General features: G+C 52.7%; 6 protein-coding genes across 6 annotated transcripts; 3 read left to right on the forward strand and 3 right to left on the reverse strand.

The window, feature by feature from the left end:
- Positions 1-74: 74 nt before the first annotated feature.
- On the forward strand, positions 75-3,251 carry NCS57_00446500 (Dolichyl-phosphate-mannose--protein mannosyltransferase; the record flags this gene model as incomplete). Its single annotated transcript, XM_053054425.1, has 5 exons — positions 75-397; positions 501-790; positions 845-1,128; positions 1,186-2,652; positions 2,712-3,251. 5 exons carry the CDS (start codon positions 75-77, stop codon positions 3,249-3,251), a joined length of 2,904 nt encoding a protein of 967 aa, XP_052916585.1.
- Positions 3,252-4,463: 1,212 nt separating this feature from the next.
- NCS57_00446600 (Sec2p domain-containing protein) lies at positions 4,464-6,644 on the reverse strand (the record flags this gene model as incomplete). Its single annotated transcript, XM_053054426.1, has 2 exons — positions 4,464-6,480; positions 6,637-6,644. The coding sequence occupies 2 exons, from the start codon at positions 6,642-6,644 to the stop codon at positions 4,464-4,466; spliced, it is 2,025 nt and encodes a 674-aa protein (XP_052916586.1).
- Positions 6,645-12,683: 6,039 nt separating this feature from the next.
- NCS57_00446700 (Methyltransf-2 domain-containing protein) lies at positions 12,684-13,957 on the forward strand (the record flags this gene model as incomplete). The annotated part of the gene is made up of 2 exons (XM_053054427.1): positions 12,684-13,002; positions 13,056-13,957. The coding sequence occupies exons 1-2, from the start codon at positions 12,723-12,725 to the stop codon at positions 13,955-13,957; spliced, it is 1,182 nt and encodes a 393-aa protein (XP_052916587.1). The 5' UTR covers positions 12,684-12,722.
- A 1,099-nt stretch (positions 13,958-15,056) lies between these two features.
- Positions 15,057-16,547, reverse strand: NCS57_00446800 (uncharacterized protein; the record flags this gene model as incomplete). The annotated part of the gene is made up of 1 exon (XM_053054428.1): positions 15,057-16,547. One exon carries the CDS (start codon positions 16,545-16,547, stop codon positions 15,057-15,059), a length of 1,491 nt encoding a protein of 496 aa, XP_052916588.1.
- A 601-nt stretch (positions 16,548-17,148) lies between these two features.
- NCS57_00446900 (uncharacterized protein) lies at positions 17,149-20,928 on the forward strand (the record flags this gene model as incomplete). The annotated part of the gene is made up of 5 exons (XM_053054429.1): positions 17,149-17,910; positions 17,963-18,590; positions 18,643-19,261; positions 19,315-20,838; positions 20,892-20,928. Exons 1-5 carry the CDS (start codon positions 17,290-17,292, stop codon positions 20,926-20,928), a joined length of 3,429 nt encoding a protein of 1,142 aa, XP_052916589.1. The 5' UTR covers positions 17,149-17,289.
- Positions 20,929-21,563: 635 nt separating this feature from the next.
- Positions 21,564-23,355, reverse strand: NCS57_00447000 (Fungal-trans domain-containing protein; the record flags this gene model as incomplete). Its single annotated transcript, XM_053054430.1, has 5 exons — positions 21,564-21,649; positions 21,699-22,384; positions 22,453-23,126; positions 23,194-23,282; positions 23,337-23,355. 5 exons carry the CDS (start codon positions 23,353-23,355, stop codon positions 21,564-21,566), a joined length of 1,554 nt encoding a protein of 517 aa, XP_052916590.1.
- Between the last annotated feature and the right edge of the window lie 75 nt (positions 23,356-23,430).

Genomic DNA, 23,430 nt, shown 5'->3' on the forward strand with positions numbered 1-23,430 from the left:
TGCGCTTCAGGCACAGCTTCTAGAAGCCTTCCGCGATCGAGTCGATTCGAACTGAACATCGATACTTGACCGCCATGGCTCGTTCCCGGGGCAAGAGTCCCAGGCCGCCGGTCAAGGCTGAACAGCCTGTCGTCGAGAAACAACAACCTGATCCGGTACCGCAGCCGCAGCAGCAACAGCAGCAGCAGCCTGCTGCCGTGGCTAGCAAGCCCAAGAAGAACAGCAACGGCAAGGCCAAGAAGTCGACCTCGTACAAGTCGGATGGTGTTGAGGACAACGATGTCTTCCTCCTCCCCGTCTCCGACTACTGGATTGTCCTCGGCCTCATGGTCGTGGCCACCATTGTCCGTGTCTACCGGATCTACCAGCCCACTAGTGTTGTCTTTGATGAGGTCCAGTGAGTCTTTCTCACTCCTGAGAGCTGTGGTTGAGCTTCATCCCAAGCTCCAGCCATCCCCTGTCCAGACCAGTCCACTAATCGTTTCGTTTCACAACCATAGCTTCGGCGGCTTTGCTACCAAGTACATCAAGGGCAAGTTCTTCATGGACGTCCACCCTCCCCTGGCCAAGATGCTTATCGCCCTCACCGGCTGGCTCGCTGGCTTCGACGGAAGCTTCGATTTCAAGGAGATTGGCAAGGATTACATTGAGCCTGGCGTGCCATACGTCGCCATGCGCATGTTCCCCGCCATCTGCGGTATTCTTCTGATTCCCTGCATGTTCCTGACTCTCAAGGCTGTTGGCTGCCGTACCATGACGGCCGCCATGGGCTCCGGTCTCATTATCTTTGGTTCGTGTTCCTGGAGATGTACTGTTCGCATTGACTTGAGCTAACTCTTCGCAGAGAACGGTCTTCTGACCCAGGCCCGTCTGATCCTCCTCGATTCGCCTCTTGTTGCTGCTACTGCTTTCACTGTCCTGTCCTTCACGTGCTTCACCAACCAGCACGAGCTTGGTCCTGATAAGGCCTTCCAACTCAGCTGGTGGTTCTGGCTCATCAACACTGGTCTTGGTCTGGGTATCACCGCCAGCATCAAGTGGGTTGGCTTGTTCACGATTGCTTGGGTTGGCGCCCTCACTCTGGTTCAGCTCTGGGTTCTGCTCGGTGACACCAAGAACGTGCCCATGGTATGGAAATCATGGCCCATGTTGGTTCTTGATCAGCCTGCTGACTTCTTCTTCTAGCGTCTTTGGACCAAGCACTTCATGGCCCGTGTCTTTTCCCTGATCGTCGTCCCTCTGACCTTTTACATGGCCATGTTCGCCATTCACTTCGTTGCCCTCAAGAACCCTGGTGATGGTGATGGTTTCATGAGCTCCGAGTTCCAGGCTACCCTCAACAACAAGCGAATGAAGGATGTCCCCGCCGATGTCATCATGGGCAGCCGTGTCACCATTCGTCATGTCAACACCCAGGGTGGTTACCTTCACTCTCACCCTCTCATGTACCCCACCGGCAGCAAGCAGCAGCAGATCACTCTGTACCCTCACAAGGACGACAACAACATCTGGCTCCTGGAGAACCAGACTCAGCCCCTCGGCGTCGATGGCCAGCCTATCAACGGTACCTATGCCTGGGACGCTCTTCCTGAGCCCCAGTACATCAAGGACGGTGCTGTTCTCCGACTCTACCACCGCCCTACCCACCGCCGCCTGCACTCCCACGATGTCCGTCCCCCGATCACCGAGGCCGACTGGCAGAACGAGGTCTCGGCTTATGGCTATGAAGGTTTTGATGGTGATGCCAACGATTTCTTCCGTGTCGAAATTGTCAAAAAGAAGACCAACGGTGCTCTCGCCAAGACCCGCCTCCGAACCATTGAGACCAAGTTCCGCCTCGTCCATGTCATGACTGGCTGCGTTCTCTTCTCTCACAAGGTTAAGCTTCCCGATTGGGCTTCCGAGCAGCAGGAGGTGACTTGCGCTCGTGGCGGTACTCTCCCCAACAGCTTGTGGTACATCGAGAGCAACGCTCACCCCCAGCTGGAGGGCGATGTTGAGAAGGTCAACTACCGACGACCTGGCTTCTTTGGCAAGTTCTGGGAGCTTCACAAGGTCATGTGGAGGACCAACGCTGGCCTTACTGACTCCCATGCCTGGGACTCTCGCCCTGAGTCTTGGCCCATCCTTCGCCGAGGTATCAACTTCTGGGGTCGCCAGCACACTCAGGTCTACCTCCTCGGAAACCCCATCATCTGGTGGTCTTCCAGCGTTGCCATTGCCATCTGGGTCGTCTTCAAGGGTATTGCCGTTCTCCGATGGCAGCGCAGCTGCAACGACTACGCCAGCTCCACCTTCAAGCGATTCGACTACGAGATTGGCACTTCGGTCCTCGGCTGGGCTCTGCATTACTTCCCCTTCTACCTGATGAAGCGTCAACTGTTCCTTCACCACTACTTCCCTGCTCTCTACTTTGCCATCATTGCCCTCTGCCAGGTCTTTGACTTCATCACTGCTCGCGTTCCCGGCATTGGTGTCCGTGAGAGCAACACCATCAACCGCATCGCCACCGTTTCTTTCCTTGTCCTCTCGGCTGCTGTCTTCTCCCTGTACGCTCCTCTGGCCTATGGTAGTCCCTGGACCAAGGCTGAGTGCAAGCGCGTGAAGCTCTTCAAGACATGGGACTTTGACTGCAACACCTTCTATGATAGCGTAAGTGTTTTGTATCCAATCAATTCAGGCAATAGTTGACTAACACATGCGACTTTCAGTACGACAAGTACAGCCAGGTTCCCGCGGTCAGCTCCTCCGTGGTTCCCACCACGCAGGCTACTAAGAAGGTTGACCCCGTCAAGCAAGAGGCTCCTGTCGTTAACAAGCAGGAGGAGGCTGTCATCTCTGGAGCTCCTGAGCCCGCGGTTGAGCACCGTGTGGTTGCCAAGGAGGAGAAGGTTGAGTACCGTGACCAAGACGGCAACCTCCTTGACCCTGAGGAGGTCAAGGCTCTGGAGGGCAAGGTTGAGTTCAAGACCAAGTACGAGACCAAGATCCGAGTCGTTGATGAGAACGGCCAGGAGGTTCAGGAGCCTGAGGGCGGCTGGCCTGCTGACATTGACGCTGGTGTCGCCCCTCCTCACCCTGATGTTGAGGGTGTGAACAGTGAGACTCTCAAGGGCAAGGAGAAGGTCGAGGAGGTCGTGGCTGCTCCTGAGGATGTTGCCGCTAGCAAGGATGGTGAGAAGGAGGCCGAGGAGGCCAAGGCCAAGCCTGCCAGCGAGAACCAGGACGCCACCGTCAAGGATGAGCTGTAAGCTATTGGATACTTGAGTTCTCTTTGCGAGACCCTCGATTTCCATGTTTGCGAAGCCTGGCTTGCAAACGGCCCTCCCTACTCTCCTGGCTCAGCCTCTTCTACAAACCTTCCCGCAAGCTTTGTAACATCATGTACTCATTATCACTTGACGACTTATGGAGAGGGTGGGAAAATCCCTGGCGATCTTACACTACTAGAGAAGATGGGGGTATAATCAGTATCTGTCTGATTTTGGAGGAGAAAAGCCATAAAAAAATCACACCCATAAAAACGAGGGGAGGATGAGGAGGCTATACAGGACCGGGACGTCGGGCTACGGCGTATTCTCATTTGTTGACATGTGTCTGAGGGCATATCGTGGCATGCGTACAATGTTTGCGACACAAATTCCATCATCTAATATACAGTTTTATGTCATTCATGTTGTGAAGATTGTGTGATACTTGTTGGAGTAAGCTGAATCTCTTCGTAAAGGAATATGCTAACGTTGAGCAAACTGTATATTGATAAGTTGCTCCGTCCAAGGGAAGCCCAAGATAGATATCACAACAGAGACCGTATGGCAAGCAAGCGTATGTAGTTGGTATCATGTGTATTACTACTACAACTAGTGGCAGCGTCAAATAGCGTAGTTGACGGCCTTGCGTGATGATCTAATAAATGTAGGCAAGCAAACCCTGTGCATGTGTGCTCTCTCTCTCTCTCTTGCGCGTGGCAAATCCAATCCAATCAATCATGACGCTCTGGACCAAAAGCAGACGACAAGTAAAGTATGTCGTCCCAAGAAACCCAACCCATTCCCCAACCCAGTTTGCGCCTCCCGAAACGAACGATGCGCATCTCTCTCTCTCTTCTCTCTGTGTCTCCCCGTAAAACGCCAGAAGTTGTAGACCCGCGAGGACTCCCATAACGATCGATCGGTCCCTTCATCCAAGTCCCCCGGCAGTAAGTCAGTTCCCATAACCTATTCATCCAATGTATGTTGAAATATCCCATCCTTCGTCTTCTGAGCTGCTGTGTCTGTGTCCGTGTCGAGACAGCTGATCGAGCATCATAGCGCCCAGCATGCGCAATCCAAACTCATTCCCGCAAACCAAGCAATGCATGCAATCCTGTAACCCAAAGTGTTGTACAAAAATAATACACAAGACCCGCATCAGGAGCTGACGCCGCCGTCAACCCCGTGCAGGTCTTGAAAAGGCTGTTTTGTTTATTGATCCGCTGATGGGATCGTGATCGACAGTCGCTTCGTGTCTTCCGAGCCAGAGCTACTCTTGACATCCAGAGACTGTATGGAGCTGCGTACGCTCCTAGCTCCATCCGTCTGCAAAGGCGGAGTATGGGGCTCTTGAATCGGGCCGTTGACCTTTTCGTTCCGCGTTCGGTCAATGTTCATCATCGGTGGGGTTTGAAAGCCCGGGACCGAGAGATGATCGGACACCACACTCTCTTCGCGGCTGGTCCGCGGGCTTTTCTCCAGGTCAACCGACAGTGGCGCCTGGATGCTGGGGATAACACCTCCTCCAATTCGAGACCAGAACATCTGCTCTCGTAGTCGTACACTCTCCTCCCAGGCAGCCTTTTCGTGGTTCTCGTCGTCAGCTCGCCAGTGACCGTCCTTGACCATGCGTAGAAATCCAAGGAAATCGCATGTAGAGCGTACGCGGTTGAGGCAGTACTTGCACAGAGGGTGTCTCTGCGCAGAATCGGTCTCGCTCGTTCGGAATCGGTGGGTACGCAAGTAAATAGGATCTTTTCGAGAGTCACCGCAGAGGGAGCACGGATAGAATTGCGGCTTCGTCAAAGCAATAAATGATCCAGTGGTTGGGACAGGCTCCACGACCAGTGACCCCTCGGCAATCGAGTTGATAACAGTTCGACGAGCAAGCCAGGACAGGCCCGGAGCCATATCAAGGCGAAGGGTAGGCTCAATGTCTTCTGCCAAAACCCGCTTGTAGAACTTTGTCTCTTTCAAGCTAGGCAGAGGAGCAGCAGAGGCATTCGAGGCAGCACTAATGGTCGAGGCGGGCGTGTTCGGTGACTGGGGGGCGCTACCGACAGCCTGACCCGTTGTGTTGAGAGATGTAGTAGAAGCGTTGGAAGGGTGAGCACTTGAAGTCGAACCACCAAGGCCAAACGAGGACAGCGCAGTGAGGGCACCCATAGAGCCCGACGAGACACGGCTTCCAGCACGGTTGCGAGAGACCCGAGCGAGGCTCACAAAGTCATCATAGGAAGTCAAATCCGTTCGCAGGACAGGTTGGATCAGATGGGTAAAGCTTGTCGGGTGTGAAGGCTCGGCAGCAGGAACCCATGGCGAAGGTGAGGGTTCATTGGCGGATGTTCGCTGATCGTCAAGAGAATCGGATTTGGCAAAGCCGGGCGAAGAGGGAGCAGTAGGGTTGGTCTGGTCGTCGCGTTCGGCGACCATATGCTCCATGACGTGCTTGAGCTCAGAAAGCTGCTCCTGCTGTGACTTGAGCAGACTTTCGGAATCGGCCAACTGAGCTTTCAACTGGTCATTCTTGCGTTGCAGCACCTCGTGATCCGCCTTGGCCTCCTCCTTGGCCGCAATCACCATCTTGTTGGCCTCTTCGAACAGGGCAGCAGTAAGGTTTTCGAGCTCCTGCTCAATCTTCTTCTTGTCCTTTTCCGTATCGAGACGCTTCTGGCGCTCCTCGGCTATTTTGGCGTGCCAAACCTTCTTTTCAGCCTCAACGGTATGCTTTCGTATCCAAACGTCGCCCGCCAGCATTTCACGCTGCGAGGCATTCTGGGCCTCGAGGATGCGAATTCGGTCGCGGGCAGTGTCGAGCTCATGGCGGGCGGCTGATAGGGAGTCATCGAGTATTGTCTGGTGATTGATGGCGTTGATGAGTTTTGTGCTGAGGGTGGCGACTTCGTCATTGAGGTCGGGATGGTGATTAGGGGTCGAGATACTACCGTCATCGGCCGGGCTCATACCACGGCTTCGTGGATCAGGCAGGGTGCTCATCTCATCGCCGAGGTCGATAGGTGCAGGAGAACCGATCGGTAGATGTGTTGAAGAGGAAGATTTGACGGGCGTGTGATCGGGGGTAATTGTTGAGGGAGTTCGAGGCTTGTGACTAGGCGCAGAGGCGATCGAGGAAAGTGATCGGAAATGGCCTAATGATCGTCGAGACGCTGGTGAGGTTGTCGCAAGAGGCTGGCCCCAGCCAGCGGCGGCGGCAGACATTGGAATAAATCTAGAGCAAAGCAGACGTGAGCGTGAGTTTGGGTGTGGCGAGCAAGGTTCGGCGAGGCAGAGGATAGAGTTTGTGCGTAACGGAAGGTGTGACAGAGGAAAAGAGAGATGGTGGTGGCGCCCTGAGTCAAGAATTCAAGGCGAGGAGCAAACATACGAGTCCATGGCGAACGGGCACGGTGGAGAGTGTCAGTCGAATCTGTCGTGTGCTGTGCTGCGCTGCCGGCCCGGACAGCGACGTGCGTGACCTGACGTGACGTGACCAGTCGAGATGAGACAGGTCAACGAACGTTGGAGGACAGAGCGTCAGGGTCAGGCAAGCTCAGGATCCGTGGGGAGAGGGGGAGGGAATTGGCAGCGCGGCCCAGTCCAGCGGGAATGGAGGATGGGATGGAAAAGGCGGATCCTCCGGACCCGACACGGTTTGACGACGACGAGCGAGTCGAACGGCAGACAGACAGACCAGACGAGGGAGAAAGAAGCGACGGAGGTCCGAGTGTGAGAGGGTAGGTATGGTACAACACCCTCTCGTCTCTTCCTCAGGACGGGAGACGAGGAACTGCGGCTTTGAAACTGCGCGAGCCACGTTCCACGGGGTCGCACGTTCCACAACCGGGGGGTTTCGATGGACGATGGGGCAGAAATGCTGTGGCTGGTTGACTCTAGCGCGCAGCGCAGCGGTACGGAACGAGATGAGGAGAGTGAAAGAGGAGCTCCCTCCCGCTCCGTTGACTGTTACGGACTGGAGTGACGCCTGTGTGTACGAATACGTAGCCTGGGCGGCCGCGGTCCCCGTTTTGTTGCTTCTCCGCAAGCCTTTCACGAGGGTTGCTCGAGATGGATGGGGCACCCAGTCCGACAGTGTCGTATCGTATCGGACGCGGATCGTAATGGGCGGGTGGAGTTTGGGATGATGCGATGATGTCGAAGCAAAGAAAGAATGCCAATCTCGACAAGATTTTCTTGGTGTTTCGTGATTAGGTCAGTGGAAAGAAAGGGGACCAACCAGTACAAGTAACCACGACCCTGTCCCGATCAACTTCTCCTACGCACCCATTCAATCAATCCAATCTCTCTTTTCTTCGCCTCACCATTCGGGGGGCTCGACTCGCCTGCAGGCTGCAGGTGCAAGGCCTTGGGAGCGGGTGAAATGGGATGGGGGAGGGAACAGCAGTACGAGGATGCAAAGTACCTACCTCGTGTCGGCCAACCAGAGGGCAGAACACGAGCAGGGAACGGTAGGCGCGACCAGGCCTCGGCCCTCACCTGCCCAACCGGACCTCAAGCGGAACCGCCTCAGCCACGAGCTGTCTGGTGACGCCACGCCATCACATCCCAGGCGCTCTTGCCCCTGTTGGGACTAGCCAATGGGCCAGGGCCAGGAGCAGCGGATACTTGGACACGAGGTATCGTCGAGCAAGCTGAACTTGAACCTGAACGGGATACGCGGTCTCTGACTTGATAGCTCGTGCGCTAAAGAGCAGAGCCCAGCTGGACTGTGACAGACAGGGGCCGTTCCAGCGCCTTTTCCGGGGGCCGGCGCTCGATATCTAGCCGCTAACTCAGCGATCAAAAGGGGCCGGGGCCTTCTTCGAGTCCGCTGTGACGGAAGACTTGGTCAGCACAGGCCTCCAGCATCCAACAGCTGGGCTGCCAAGTTCGAGGCCAGTCGAGACCCTGAAGACAAGAGGAAGCCTATTGGCAATAGTTTTCAATTGTGGCTCAATCTCTCAGGAAGAAGCAGAAGGAAAAGGAGAAGAGAAAAGAGTCGAGATTGAAAAGGATGATGCTGTCATCATCATCCAGAGACGGGACGGGAAGCCTCTGCTGCAGGTAAAGTGCTTTTCTCCAGTTCTCCTCTCCCTCCCGCCCCGTGCCAAGTGGAGAGAGTGAGGGCCCGGGCAACAAGCAAGAAAAGTTGGCGCTGATGACGGCTCCATCTCCCATTCCCATTCTCACCAAAAAAAAAAAGTTGGATGACGGTGACTGGGGTCAGGCCCCGATTTTTTTCACAAGCCACGCCAAGGGAGAAACCGAGACCAAAAGACAAGGGAGAGTGAAGCGAGACAAGCGCTAAAGATGGATTGGAATACGACCGTGATACGCTGCTGGTCCAGGGTAAGCTTGGGGTTGGGTTGTTTATCAGCGACAAGCTCATCAATTGGAATGAGATGAGGTTGTGTGTTGTTGCAGAGCTATCACATTGGGCGCCAAGTCGGGCAATCATTCATTCACTGCAGCCCCTGCTTATTTGTCGTCCATGTTTGTTTCCGTCTGACTGCATTGTGCTGCTCCGTATCCCTTCTCATGTTGTCCTAGTAACACGCAAACAACACACACAATGTGCGATGAGTTGGCACTGCGGGTAACGACAGCTATCGTTTCAAAAAGTAAGCAGAGGCCAGCACAACACATCATCCTCAACAAGACGCTGGAATTCAACGGGCCAGGAACCCGAGTTACCCAACCCAAGACACTGTCTGAAGCGATTTCCACTTCCGGAGAAATCTTCAGTTGCCTAGAGACAAGGGATTCACCAGTCACATAGCAAAAGCGAGGTCATGTCTCATTCTCAATTGGATTTTCGACTAGATAACATGTCATCTCGATTTAGAGAAGAGTGTGTTTCCGTGCCCTGACCTACCCGTGAGCTACTCCTGCAGCGAGTACAGGGTCGTTTTAAGCTCTGGTGCCGAAAGCTTCCATCAAATTCATCGTGAACTTCAACCGTCACTCTAAAGACCGCATCTTGTAAAAATGAAAGGCCAGGCTCATTTGAACTGTCAGTACGTCAATGCAATGTATCCGGGATAATTGGGAAAGTGTCGAGGTGGCCATTGATCTTAATGTCACCAAAAATCCTCCGTTATAGACTAAGAGAGAGTAGATCTTCTGCCCCTTGATGCCTGGTTAATAACTCCCCTTTGAGAACTGGCCACAAGAGAAAAAAGAGATTCTCACCGTAGTTCGTCATCACAATAACCAAATGTCGAGTAACGCCGGGAAGACTCTGTTATCTGCTCTAAAAAAGGACATCTCTGACCACATCTCCTCGCGTGCATGACCAAAGCAACTTTATTCCACAAGACATCTTTAGAGTCCTAATAAATAAGGGCCAACATACCAAAGCATATGCTGAAAAGTCCCGTCTCGTCTCCCCTCACACACCGCGGAAATCAAAACCCCCAAACCGACCCCCGCGATGCGATCCGTCCTCTGTCTGGCCGTCGCCAGCCTCGCCGCTGCGACGACAGTTCCACTCCCATGGACCGCCTTAAACACACACGGCCTCACTTGGACCCGCTGCAGTTTTCAATTACCCCCAAACATCGAGTGTGCTACGATGGAAGTTCCTCTTGACTATACTGACCCGCTGTCCAGTCAGACCGTGCTCATGGACATTGTGAGATACGCGGCCCTCAGGCCGCCCGTAAGAGGAAGCATCATTATAAACTTTGGCAGGCTTGGAGCCATGAACATCGTGAAGATGATGAAAGGGTACAGGAGATTAGCAATGTGGGTGATATAGGGAACCAAAGGAGGTGATCAAAGCTGATATGTGTCAGGGTCACTGACCGTCATTGGGACTTGGTAACTTGGAACGTTAGGTATCATGTGCTCAACTAGACTGGGGTGCGAGTTACATCTGACTTGATGATAGAGGAACCGGGAGATCAATCCCCTTCGATTGTTCCAACCCCAAGGTCCCGGGATCAGCTCCTCCGCGTCGGGGCCGGAATAATGCTCACCTGAATAAGACGTGGGCTCAAGAATGGGAAGAGGGATCCAAACTGGCCGATGATTGCCATCTTCACTTTCCCGTATATGGTACCATGTTGGGAACGGCCTTCCAGGCTAGGGATTTGATGCAGCTTGTCGACGCTCTTCAGGAGGACGGCATGTTAAGATACTGGGGTACGCAACTCCAAAGAGGCGTCAAGGGTGTGCTTGCTAAACAAGACTAGGCTTCTCTGCTGGGTCTATTCTAGGAGCAACAGCTGCTGCCATGTTCCCAGACCGAGTCGACAAGGTCCTGCTAGATGGCGTTCGGAACGTACATGAGTATTACAATTCTTTGTTCGTGCTCCCGAGCTTCCCTCAAAATGTTTCAATGCTAAAAGATCTACAGCGGAGATCCAACTCTTCTTGATAACTTGGATAACACGTTCCATGCCTTCCTGAAGGGATGCGTGGCTTCTCCTCATAACTGTGCCCTGGCCCGCGCGTACCGAACCGTGGACAACATCAAGTTCCTCATCAGAGAGCTTTACAAGGAACTGGATGTTACGAAAAAGGAAATTAATGGTGTAATCTTTGATTCTCACCGCTTCCAGGCGTACTTGCATCGATCTCTCTATTACCCCAAAAACTACACGACGTTGGCCACGACTCTGGACAGGCTGGTGACGGGAGATATGGAAGCCCTCAAGGACGTCGAGCTTGCTACAAGAGAATGGCTAAGGCGTAGCGATATCACCTTTGGCGTCCGTTGTGGTGACAATACCAAGAGGACAGGTACTCTCCTGGACTTTGAGCCTGTCATGGATGAGCTCCGCAGCAAGACAGAGTGGTTTCCGCACCTGCCAGAGAATATCATGGAGGCTACATGTGTGCAGTGGCCTTTCCAGGCAAGAGAGTTGTACGACGGAGACTTTAATGTCACGACTAGGAACCCTGTTCTTATGATCGGCAACGAATGGGACCCCGTGACTCCTTGGCAGGGAGCCCAGAACCTGAGCAAGAGTTTTACCAATTCGGCTGCCCTCAAGTACAAGGCCTTTGGTGTAAGTGCCATAGTCAAAAGGGAATCTTTGGCATGCTAACATGGAAAAAACAGCATACTTCTGTGGCTCAGAACTCGGACTGCGTCTGGAACGTCATCAACAAGTATTTCACGACGGGCGAGATTCCTTCACCTGGCACTATATGCGAGCCCAACGAGCCCATCTTTTCAAACATGACAGACCTTGGTAGAGTGTTTGGGCTGGATGCCAAAGCTGGAATTGACAAGTTGTGGAAGGTCAGGGAGACCCTGGGATACTGTGATTTCTACTAACCTCGCTTTGGGGCGGTCGTTTACATGGGGATTGGGTCCTTTGTTGAAGAATAGTTGGTTCTTTGTAGATAACTGGTGACCTCTCTTTTATATGTTGCTTGAGAGAATGCATGGGGATGATGAATTCTTAAATCCCATGAGAGTTATTCTCTCTTCGGGTTACTTCACTACTTTAAGCCTCTCTCCTCTCATAGCAGCTGGAAAGAGCGTGAAGCGCAGCAGCAGAGACAACAGCAATTCATTCTCAAACTCCAATATGATAAGGATTGCTGCAGCCTCGACTTGAGAATTGGTTAGTCTACACCTATAGATAGACGAATCGCTTCAAGGATCGTCCGAAGGATTGTCCTACTGCATCCGACTGGATGAAGGGCACTTGATCCATAGGCTTGAACGATGCCAATGATAACAATCTCGGCATGGAAAGCATAGGCAATGAGGCTGTGTAAAATAGCTAAGCGGCCTCGGCCCCATGACTATCCAACAGACTCTTATATGTGATTGGCCAGTTCGGACTTTAGATGCAAAAAGGAACCCAACGTGGTGCTAATAAAGTTGCAAGCTTGATGTGAGCCTCTACAAATAGTGCCCTGCCCCGGTCTGGTTGCAACAGCACCGGGACATGGGTATCGGCTGATCAGGCTTTTGCTGCTGTAGGATCGAAACAAGGCTGAATTGCATCCAAAGGAGGCAATCCATTCGAGCAACATATGCAGTTCTTGAGACTATCAAGCTGCGTTGGACATCCTTTGGATCACAGAGCTCTGTGATGAAACGTTGGAATGCTGACCATAGGATTACAGTTTGTCCGTAGGACCATAGGTGCCACACCCCGGCTCCTTCGGCTCTCATGAGATGAAAGCTGTTGGCAATGGCATACAATGCAACCCCATATTATTCCCGCTGGAAAATGACGCGATGGCCAGCTCAACAGTAAGCCCTAGCGGCGTAGCTTCTGACCCCAAGTGACAAGGACCGCTGACTGGAGCGTCGAGCATCTATCCAAAGAGCGCTAATCGCAACATGATGCGGCTTCTCGGACTATCCAGCCCCCCAAGGCTGACTGGAGTTGCTAGCATAAATAGTCCTCGTGGACCATTGGCTTGAAACGAACCTACTTTATCTGCAAGCGAATTCTACTTTTTGAACTTTACACTTGTTTTTGTCTTCAAGTACACTTCTGCAATATGGCTTCTGCACTTATTGATGCAGTCGCCTCCAACGGCCAGGTCTTTACAGAGACCGGGGATGAGGGTGCGAGACAGAAGGCCATAGCCGCAGCCGCCGCTCTCATCCAAGAGCTTGAGAACCCTGGAGAGCAGCTGGCGAGAATTGGCTGGGGTGAGCCAACTCGGACAGCCGCCTTCAGAACCGGCTTTGAGCTGGGACTTTTCAGGAAGCTGGGTGAAGAGCCTCAGAGCAGCGAGCAGTTGGCGGCCGGCACAACTGCCGACCCTGTACTAGTTGGTATGTTAAACTACAACTTTTAACGCTGTTGATTTCACTAACTCGAATTATAGCTCGAATTTTGAAGCATCTGGCTGCTAATGGCATCGTCAAAGAGGTGGGCATGGATCAATATGTCGCCACACCATTCTCCATGTCCACTCGAGACCCGACCATGGAAGGCGGTCTCATCTACAGTTTCGAAGGCATGATTCCTACCTTCCAGGGTCTTCCTGAGTTCTTGGCCAAGACAAACTACCAAGTCCCCAAGGATGCCAGCGACGGACCCGTTCAGTATGGCCTCAGGACAGAGAAGCCTTTCTTTAGCATTCTGAAGGAGAATGCCCGCCTTGGCAAGGCCTTTAATGGCTTCATGACTGGTTATGCCAAGGCTAGACCTCGTTGGGTTGATTTCTACCCATTTGAGGAGCGTCTTGCGGCTGATGACAAGTCTGCCGAGCAATCTGGCCCTCTCTTGGTTGACATCGGTGGTGGTGTTGGTCATGAGTTGCTTGGCCTGAACGCCAAGGACAATGTCCCAGCCGGCCAATTGGTGCTTCAAGACCTCCCAGAGGTTATCGAAGACGCCAAGACAACCGGCAACCTTCCTGAAAACATCCAGGCTGTGGCGCACGACTTTTTCAAACCTCAGCTCGCCGAATACCGTGGTGCCCGCGCCTACTTTATGCGCCTCATTCTCCACGACTGGCCTGATGCCGAGTGCGCTGTCATTCTGTCTCACCTTCGAGATGCCATGACAAAGGGATATTCTCGACTTCTCATCAACGAGGCTGTGCTGCGGGATGTGGGAGCGCCTTGGCAACAGACAAGCCTCGACTGGACCATGATGGGAATGCTTGTGAATAGGGAGCGGACCGAGAGCCAGTGGCGCAAGCTTTTGGCGGATGCAGGACTGAAGGTTACTGGCATCTGGCACAAAGATTCAGAGAGTGTGATCGAGGCTATGTTGGAGTAAGCAAGCCGAAATGTGCGGATTTTTTACTGAGATAGCTCTTGTGATAGTATCAATTTGATGAACTTGGCTCCGTAACACATCCGGATGAATTCTATAGTGAATTGCGACCCTGACATGATGCTGAGCAAGAAGACCTAGAACTGAAGTGCTTAGCACGTCTTGGAGGTTTCGATTCGTTGAATAGAATAGCTATAAACTGCTAAATAGCTACAACAGACTGGGACGAGTCTTGAAGTGACTTCGACTTGTACAGTTACGTTCTTCTTGAACTTAACCGAGACTTGACATGCCATTGGGTATCTTTAGGAAAGGCAATGGTAACTACTCGAATACTTCGGATTTTGTATACATTGGAATGCTCAATGCTCTACAGCGGGAGGAGACAATGATTCCTTTAGTCCACAAGGTTACGCACTGGACAGCGAATAGCCTCAGTTTGCGAAGCACCCCTCAACCAATCAGCAACCTCGGTTCCGTGGTCTAGTTGGTTATGGCATCTCGTTAACACCGAGAAGGTCCCCGGTTCGATCCCGGGCGGAACCACTCTTTTTGCCCTGTGGAGGCCTTCATTGCTCTTCGTGTCCTTCATTTTTTGTCCCCCTGCTCCCCCTTCCTCTAAGTTCATACATCAGTATTAAGTGGTGACCATTATGGAGTTGTTCAGTCTCTATTTGACGTCGTCACTCAAACATGCTTGGCTGGGTCTTGTAAGGTTGGTGAACTGTTTCTCTTCATTCTCCTCGCTTCAAGCTAAACTGTCACGTTCATCCTGACAAGTAATGGCTCTCTAAATCTCTTCTTTATGCTTTCGCCGCTCCCTTTCTTAGCTTCGTACCCTTTGCAAAGGTAATGTAGTCAAAGTAGACGAAGCTATCTTGGGGCCTGTCCACTTTACTCTCGCCTACTCCTCATAACCCCTAGTGCTATCTGAAATTCTTTAAGTCATTCTTCTAAATTTGAGCATTCTTGTGACCTCTGCTCCCTTTTATAGACGTTAACAAAGTGTGCGTCGCAGCTCCGACGCCTATCTATGTGCATGTATCGCTACATAATATCTAGACCATAACGAGAACTTTCCTTTGGGGGTAACGTGGACATCCTATGTCCCATCGTCCTCCCTTTCCCTCACGTCATCAACACAGTCCTGCCAGCTGATCCACTTCATGTATGCACACTCAATTATGGCGATGATGACCATTCCGACCCCGAGACCAACCCACAGACCATCAAGCTTCATATCCGGGCTTCCAAGCTCTAGCCAAATAGCAAATGGTACAGCAGCCAGGTAATTGACGGCGAGCACAACCCACGCAGCGACAGACTGCTTCGCCAGGCCCCTTAGCACACCGTTGGTTCCACAGATGACGGAGTCGATGATCTGGAACACGGCCACGGTGAGCATAGAGCGGATGGCGAGATCTCTCACGCCAGCGTCCTCCGAGAAGAGATCTGCCAATGGACGTCGCAGAGTGAACAGAAAGACACCATCGAAAACACCGACCGCCAAGAAGACGATGGCATAAAGAACTGCGGCCCGGCGTGCTTCCTTTAGTGCTCCTGCACCAATGAGGTGACCGAACCGTGTGGTAACAGCAACACTGATCGAGAATGGGATATGCCATGTAACAATGGAGAGCGTATTGAGCACGGTCTGGGCGGCGAGATGACGGGTTCCGATGTACGAGGTGCTGATCATGAGGATCTCAAAAGCAAGCCACTCGGCGGCATTAACAGCTGTGCTTGCAACGGACAGGCGAACCATTGGACCCCATTCCCCGACGGAAAAGGCGGCTCGTGCATCCCAGCCGCCCCAGCAGCGGTGGGACTTCTTCCCGAAGACGACAATGTACAGCAGTAGCAGCGCAGGTCTGAGGTTATTCGCAAGGGCCTGTCCAAAAGCAGCTCCATCGAGGCCCATGTCTAGCTTTACGGCGAAAAACCAACTGAGAAAGGCATTGACAGGCGCGCAGATGATGAGCACAACCATACCTGGACCAAAATCGCCCTGAGCCTGCAGAAACCTCTTGCCGGCTTCGAAGAAGGCATATCCAGGCAGTCCAACGAGACTGACGCGCAAGAAAGAGGCGGCCTTGAGGGCGAGAGTCCGCTGAGGCACGAGCAGTGGAAGGATCCAGTGCGAACAAAGCCAGAAGGTGGCGACAGGGACCATGACGACTGTCATGAGGATAACCATGCGCTGGATGTGCAGTCCGACGCCTGTGAAACGACCGGAACCATAGGCCTGGGCACAGAGGGTATCGAGAGCGGTCGCCATACCCTCAAAGATGGTGAAGCCGATAATGTTCATGGTGGTTAAACCTAGGGAAGAGGCAGCGAGATCCTCGGCGCTCAAATGACCAGCCACGACTGTCGTGATGACGGTGAACGAGTACTGGAGGAGATAGGTCGCGATCAGAGGCAGGGAGTACTGGCAGAGGAGCTTGGCTTCGGACCAGATGCTGTGAATCTCGGTTAGGGACTTGGTGTCCAATTGAGGCGTCTCGGGTGCACGACCGAGGAGAGGAGAGGTCTCATCGTGCAAGACGCCATTGTGAGGCCTCTCCTCGCGCTGAGGATCGCGTGCAGGCATCGGCGTTGGTGTTGAGTTCGCCTGAATTGACAGATGATGCTTCTCGGCCCCGTAGCAGCTCCAGGCCCACTCTCCAAGGGCGAATTGAGTGAAGGATGTTGTGAAGCAGAAGGAAGAGAATGACGCGAAGACCGAGTTCGGAGTTGAAAATCTGTGGGCCCGGCAAACTAACACGGGAGCCACAGTGTACTTGTACTACCTAGTAACGTTAGCGCCTGCCGTGAAGTTGTTCAGAAGAGTAGTGGGAACTTTTAAACTGCCAACGAGGCCTATGTCACACTTATATTCACATATATAGCGTCAATTGAACTGCTACTAGACCCGCTTGGCCTTGAACTCTACTCTCGTATTATAATTGTCTGGTTTCAGTCAATGATTGGCCCCCAATCATACCCTGGCAACCTGCTCTGCACCAGCCTCATGCATTGCCCCCCGCCTAACCGCTTCAACCGACGCTTCTGCTTTTCAACCCAAGGATGGAGGGAGGCAGCCACTGAAAGCCAAACACCTCACAGCACGTGACGCGCCCAAGGTCGCAGGATGGGCTAGCTACCTGCTCACGACGTCACACGAAGACTCCAACGATGCAACTCCTACTGGAGTTAAGCGGGTTAAGCCGGGAGGCCTTGCCATAGCCCGGTTCCTGGCTCTTTTTGAGATTTTGTTCGCCTTTCGAGTATCATCTCTACCAGATCGACTGCTACAACCGCTATCGGTGAAACCCACCCGTCAGCCCAAGGCAATGGGTCGAAAGCGGGACAAGGTGAAGTCCTGGTTCGGGGGCGGCACGACACTCAAACCTCCAGATGTAGCCGAATATGACTCAGGCTCTTCATTGTCGGCATCTCAGTCTGCTCACAGCCCAGTCACTGGTACTTCTCAACCCGCGAAGACAGGAGTTGCACAGAGTTCTCGGCCCTTGTCTCACCCACCATCACCGTATGCGTCGCCTGCACCCGGTGAGCACATTTCTCGGCCAGGCAGTCGGACTACGCCTGCACACCAATTACCCAGCCTCGATGCCGTCCCGCTTTCCGCAACTCAGACGAAGAAGGCGCTGTGGGTAAAGGCTTTTGAGACACTTCCAGATGAGACGAGGGCTGCATTGATCCGCAACACTGGAACTGTCCAACCACCTGAGCAGATACAGGAGCAGATCCAGCAACTGGCCCTTGAGAAGCAGCGACAGGCAGAAGCCAAGACCTGGAAGTTCCGATTCAACGGTCGACATGTCATTCTCCGGGATGTGGCTGGCAAGATCATTGTTTGGCTGGACAAGATGAAGGGGGTTGGAGATGTTGCAGTCAGCTTTGATCCGGTCCATGGCGCCCTCCCGTGGGCAGCTGTTCGATTTGTCTTGCAGGTAAAAACTCGATGGGACTGTCAACGCCGCTGGCTAACATTTAGTACCACAGGCTGCTACTGCGGACAGCCAACAGCACGGTCAGCTTCTTGTCGGCATGGAGCAGGTGACGTACCTGCTGCTACGCTGCGCGGTGTACGAGACCATGTACACCAAGGCCGACGTCCTGACCACTGACCAGTCTGCCCAGAACTTCGAAACAGCTCTGATTCAGCTTTATGCTAGCATATTATCTTTCATGGCCCTGTTCATACGGTTGATCTCTAAAAGCACTACACGCCGAGCCATGCACGCGCTGTTCAATGTAGACGAGCTTGGTCAGCACCTGGGAAACCTACAAACTCTGGAATTGAGAGTTGAGGTTGAATTTTCCATTTTCGAGAGGATATACCAGCGACAACTTCATCACAACCTCGCCGGGCGGTATGGAGAGCTCCAGGGTGTTCTCACTTCCCAACTGCTCCGTCTTGGCGTAGATGTCGAAAAGCTCTGGTCCCGCCAAGACAAGGAAAGGAACGCCGAGATCCTTCAATGGCTGTCTGGCATACCTCACCTGAGCGACCACGACGCTGCTAGAGCCGGCCGTGTTGATGGAACAGGCGAGTGGTTGCTGCGTCACCAAGTTTACAATGACTGGCGGAACACAAGTGCCTCGATGGTCCTTTGGTTGCACGGAATACGTATGTCCCTCAGCCGCGCTGTGTTCTTGCAAAGTGCTGACTTTTCACACAGCTGGGTGTGGTAAGACCAAGCTCAGTTCCAAAGTCATCGATGGCTTGATGGACCTTGTGAGTTCCAATATCAATAACGAGGGTCTGGCATACTTCTATTGCGATCGAAATCAAGAGGACCATCAGCAACCCTCACGCGTGCTCCAAAGTCTCGTCCGCCAGCTGGCGGCGAAAACGACAGATGAGCTCATCATGTCTTTTGTTGTCGATGTGTATGATGAGCGCAAAAGCACTGGATTTGCCATGAGCCAACTCACAGTGCAGGAATGCCGGGACCTGGTGGTCAAAATGCTAAGTCGATATTCGCAAACCACCATCGTTATCGACGGCCTGGATGAGTGTAACAAGGAGACTAGGCACATACTCATGGATGCTCTAGAGGAGTTTCTGAATAGTTCTTCACACCCGGTCAAGATCTTCATAGCAAGCCGCAACGATGGAGATTTGAAGGCCCGGTACGAGAGCGGACAGCACCTTGAGATCCAGGCCACAGACAACCAGCAAGACATCGAGCAGTTCATCAAGGACAAGCTTGACAAGAGCCCACAATTTCGGTCCAAAATATCTAGCCAGACGCAGATCAAGATCGTATCAACCTTCAGAAAGAAAAGCCAAGCAATGTAAGACGGGGTTCCGAGGAGCGTTCAGGCTGCATGGCTAATGTCAGGATCAGGTTCCAATGGGCCGCGCTGCATATTGATGATCTCCTCAAACTCCGACGAGACCAGGATGTGCTCCAGTATCTTGATGACCTACCCGAGGGCTTGAAGAACGCATACGACAGGATATACCATGATATAAAGTCCCGGAAAGGAAGCTGGGGGCAAGTTGCTGATAGAGCATTTCAATGGCTCATGGGTTCCTACAGGCCTCTGAGGCCTCATGAGCTTGTGGCTGCAGCTTGCCAGGACCCAGATACGGCTACGGTGTTTAAAGTCGATATAGACATTGACTTTGTGCTTGAAGCCTGTCACAACCTCATCACAGTCGTCGAAACGGATGCGTTTGACAACGGGCGCGGCTCCGTGAGACATGCCAAGATCTGCCGCTTCGCTCATTTATCAGTCCAAGAGTATTTCGAAACCCATCACTGGTCCAAGCAACAGGTTAACCGAGCCATGGCTTCTGTGTGTCTCGCCATCTTGTTGAAATCTGCGACCAACTGCCGCCTCCATGGATCGTCCCACGCCTCGCAAGGATCACAATCCAACAGCGTCAACCCAAAGCTGCTTGGCTGTGGCCCTCTCACCAACTATTCACAAGGATGGTTTTTCCACGTTCGTATAGCGGACGCTGGAGATGTCAAGTTGTATCAAACCGACGCGCACTTTTTCGACTTGGTTGCCACCTTTTCCGCTCATTACGCTGAAGACTGGATACGGCGCTTCAAGTCCTACAAATTCATCATCCCGCTGGGAGACGAAGCAATCGACTTGTCTGTGGTACTCCTCGACATCCAGTCTGGTCCTTTTGCACTGTTTGCTGCTTTGGGCCTGGCTGGGTATTTGAAGGTCATGTTCGAGGATAACCCACCGCTTTTCGGTCGCTTGATGGAGGAAACAGAAGAAATGTTGACCATGGCCGTTAAGTACGGCCACCTTGATGTCTGCAGGCTCATTCTTGATGCTGGGGCCAAGGTACACGTCAACACTATGAGTGCCCGTCAACGGAGCTCGCCTATTCAGATGGCAGCATACAACGGGAGAGCGGACTTGGTGGGCCTCCTGTTGGCCAATGGAGCGGATGTGAACTGTCACCAGGGACTATTCAAGAGTCCCTTAATGGCTGCAGCATCAGGCCAAGGATCCAGCGAGACGGCCACCCTTCTCCTCGACGCTGGGGCTGACATCAACATATGCTCCTTCAACTACGGCTCTGCCCTGCAGTATGCGGCTTACATGAATCATCAAGACATGGTGAAGCTGCTGATCGACCGCGGTGCTGACCCGAACCTCGAAGGCGGCTTCTTGGGTATACCGATCATTGCGGCAGTTCTAGGGAAATCATCTGCCCTGGTGCCGCTTCTCAAAGCGGGAGCAGATGTGAACAAGGTTGCCGGGTTTTACGGAACGGTATTGCAGTTGGCAGTCCACCAGCGTTTCTCGACCGTGGTAAATCTCCTCCTTGACCATGGAGCGGATCCCAATGTAAGAGGAGGTTACTTTGGAAGCGCGCTGGAGGCGGCGAGCTGGGTTGAGTACTCAGTGAGATACCCGATGATGAAGACACTTCTCGACCATGGAGCTATAGTCTACCCTTCCGGCGACTACGGGCCATATCTTTATAAATTTTTGACCGAGGTTGACAGTCCTGAGGATCGAGCTAAGAGAGGGGATTTTAGTTCTTTGGAGCCTTGGAAACGTCTCTCACCAAGATTTTCAGGTAGGATAGCGCGGGGAGCTCAAAGAATGGAGACCAAGTATTCTTGTAGCCACTGGTATGAGCTGATGTCGCAGACCAGAGGTCGTGTTGCGGGACTGCCGCCAACGGGTGATTCGGTCTTCAAGCCACCAACAGTTGACTAGATACAAGGCGTTGGGAATAGCATCAGGCACATTGTTCTTTTTGAAGCGTTGGGATTTCAGGGGTATATACCAATATCATATTCATCACCAGTCTATACCAACATGCTGCAGTTTTAAGTCCAACCATAGGATTTAAGGAACCTAAAAAGAGGAAATCAAGACATTTTCAAGCCCGCGCAGGTTAAGAAAAAGACAGGATATTAATATTAGTATAAACCCTTCAGCTAAGCTTTCCCCAGGGATAGCTAAATACATACTAAGAGCGCTAATAAATTTAAAATTAAGATATAGTTTGAACAATTTTAGTATTTTTTTAACCCTAACTACATGTAGGACCTAATAGTCTTTAATATTCTATAGATAGTAAACAGATAGTCCTAACCCCCCTGGGCCTTACCTATTGAGAGAAAGCATCAACCATGATAGGCTCAGTGTTGACAAGGTTCAAGGTTCCACTCTGTTCAAGCAAGGCAAGATATTCACCTATTTGACATTGTCAGTCATGTAAGAAATGAAACATCAAAACACGAACCTGCAATAGCCCAACGCGTCGACAGCACCGTCAAGCTGCTCACCATCTGTCTCAAGGCGACTCGCATTTCTGGCTCACCATCTTCGCGTATGAACCACGCACATGCAGCCGCGGCAGCATAGAAGCATCTTGCCATCAAAGGGCACTGAGTTGGAATCTGGGCCAGTCTAGGACCTGTGGAGGAGGCCAAGACCCGCAACCCCTCTACGCTGAGACCTTGCATCTCTGTGTCCAGGGCCAATCGTGCACGACTCGCGGTGCCTGGGGCATCCGGGCACCCGTACGAACTGTACAAGAGGGATTGGGCTGAGACGCAGATGGAGATGGCGCTCCACAGGGGGTACTCGGATTCGCCAGATTCACAGCCTGCGGTCTGCTCGATGGAGAGTTTCAGAGCGGCCAGTGCTTGATGAAGACCCTGGGCCTCGGTGAGGAGATCTGTAGCCTCTTGTGAAGATCTCTGCTTGGCATCTCTGTTATTGATGACCTTGCCGAGCATGTGAGCCGCTTGACATGTCCTGGCAAAGCAGCCGAGAGGTGCGTAGGTGCTGAAGGATGCCGTGTACAGTGGTTGGCTGGGGATTGATTTTCCTCTGCCCCAGTCTTCATCGTTCACTGGCAGGAGTTCATCGGGGCTTGGCTCTGGCGTGGCAAACGGTAGCCCGCTGGTTTCTGTGTTGATGACTCTGGTGAAGAGTATTAGCCACAGCGCTGATGCTCGTGGCTCTTGACAGAAGTCGACATAGTGACTTACCTATCGAGTATGAAAACGGACCACCAGGTTCTGCGCTGCTCCTCCAGTAGACTCCATGTATCGGCTGGCTTGAACAGTTGTTGGGCATCTCTGTCATGCCAGCCCATCAAAATGACCAGCCTAGCTGCGCGACCGATGGTGAGATACGCAGCCGGATGAATTGCGTGTGATAGCTCATATACAGCAAGAAGAACAAGCGCCTGGATGAGTCGAAGAGAGGCCAGGCCTTCGTTTTCGGCGGAAGAAGAGAGATATTTTGCCAAGCAGTACAAAGGATGCTGGGAAGGCGGTGATTTGTCAACACGAATGATGCAGAGTTTCATGCAAAGCAGGAGAAGATCGTGACAGGCATCATGCAAGGCAAGGCGAGCGTCTAGTAGTCGCTTCTCGCTGATCATGGGAAGCCACTGATGCATGGAAGTAAAGTATGCTTCGTGCAGAGCCCCTCGCTCTTCGATGGCCAGGTGGTCCGAGGTGATCAGCTTTAAGCGAGATGTAGGGCCCCTTGTCAAAGCGTTGGTGGTGTTCAAGGGAGTAAAGAGGTGTGCATCCATGAAGAAGGATGATGGGAACGAGCAGCTAGGGTCTTCGAACAGGGGGTATAGGCCTGCAGCTTCTGTAGCTCTGCTCGAGCTGGGATTGGAATAGTCGCAAACCTTGCCAAGGCGAATACACTGTGTTGGGCATCAATTAGTCTTGGGTGGCCGGGTCTACGGTGTAAGATGCTGGTGCGGAACACACGAGTGAGCACGAAGGCATCTCCTTGTTACATTTCCTCTTGAGACGTCTAGGGAGAGTTATTAGCGGATTCACTCGCGTACTCATATTGCCTAGGTGAACAAGTATGCCGATCGGGCCAAGTGGGAGTCTGAGCGGACACTTACCGGCATGCTTCGCAGGCATGACGGGCCCTGGAGGGTGTCATGTCGAATGAGGAGTGAGTCCGCTCCTTTCCGCTGATGTGTCTGGTTTTGAGGG

This window comes from Fusarium keratoplasticum, chromosome 3 (genome assembly GCF_025433545.1).
Source record: "Fusarium keratoplasticum isolate Fu6.1 chromosome 3, whole genome shotgun sequence".
In the NCBI taxonomy this organism is placed as follows: Eukaryota; Fungi; Ascomycota; class Sordariomycetes; order Hypocreales; family Nectriaceae; genus Fusarium; species Fusarium keratoplasticum.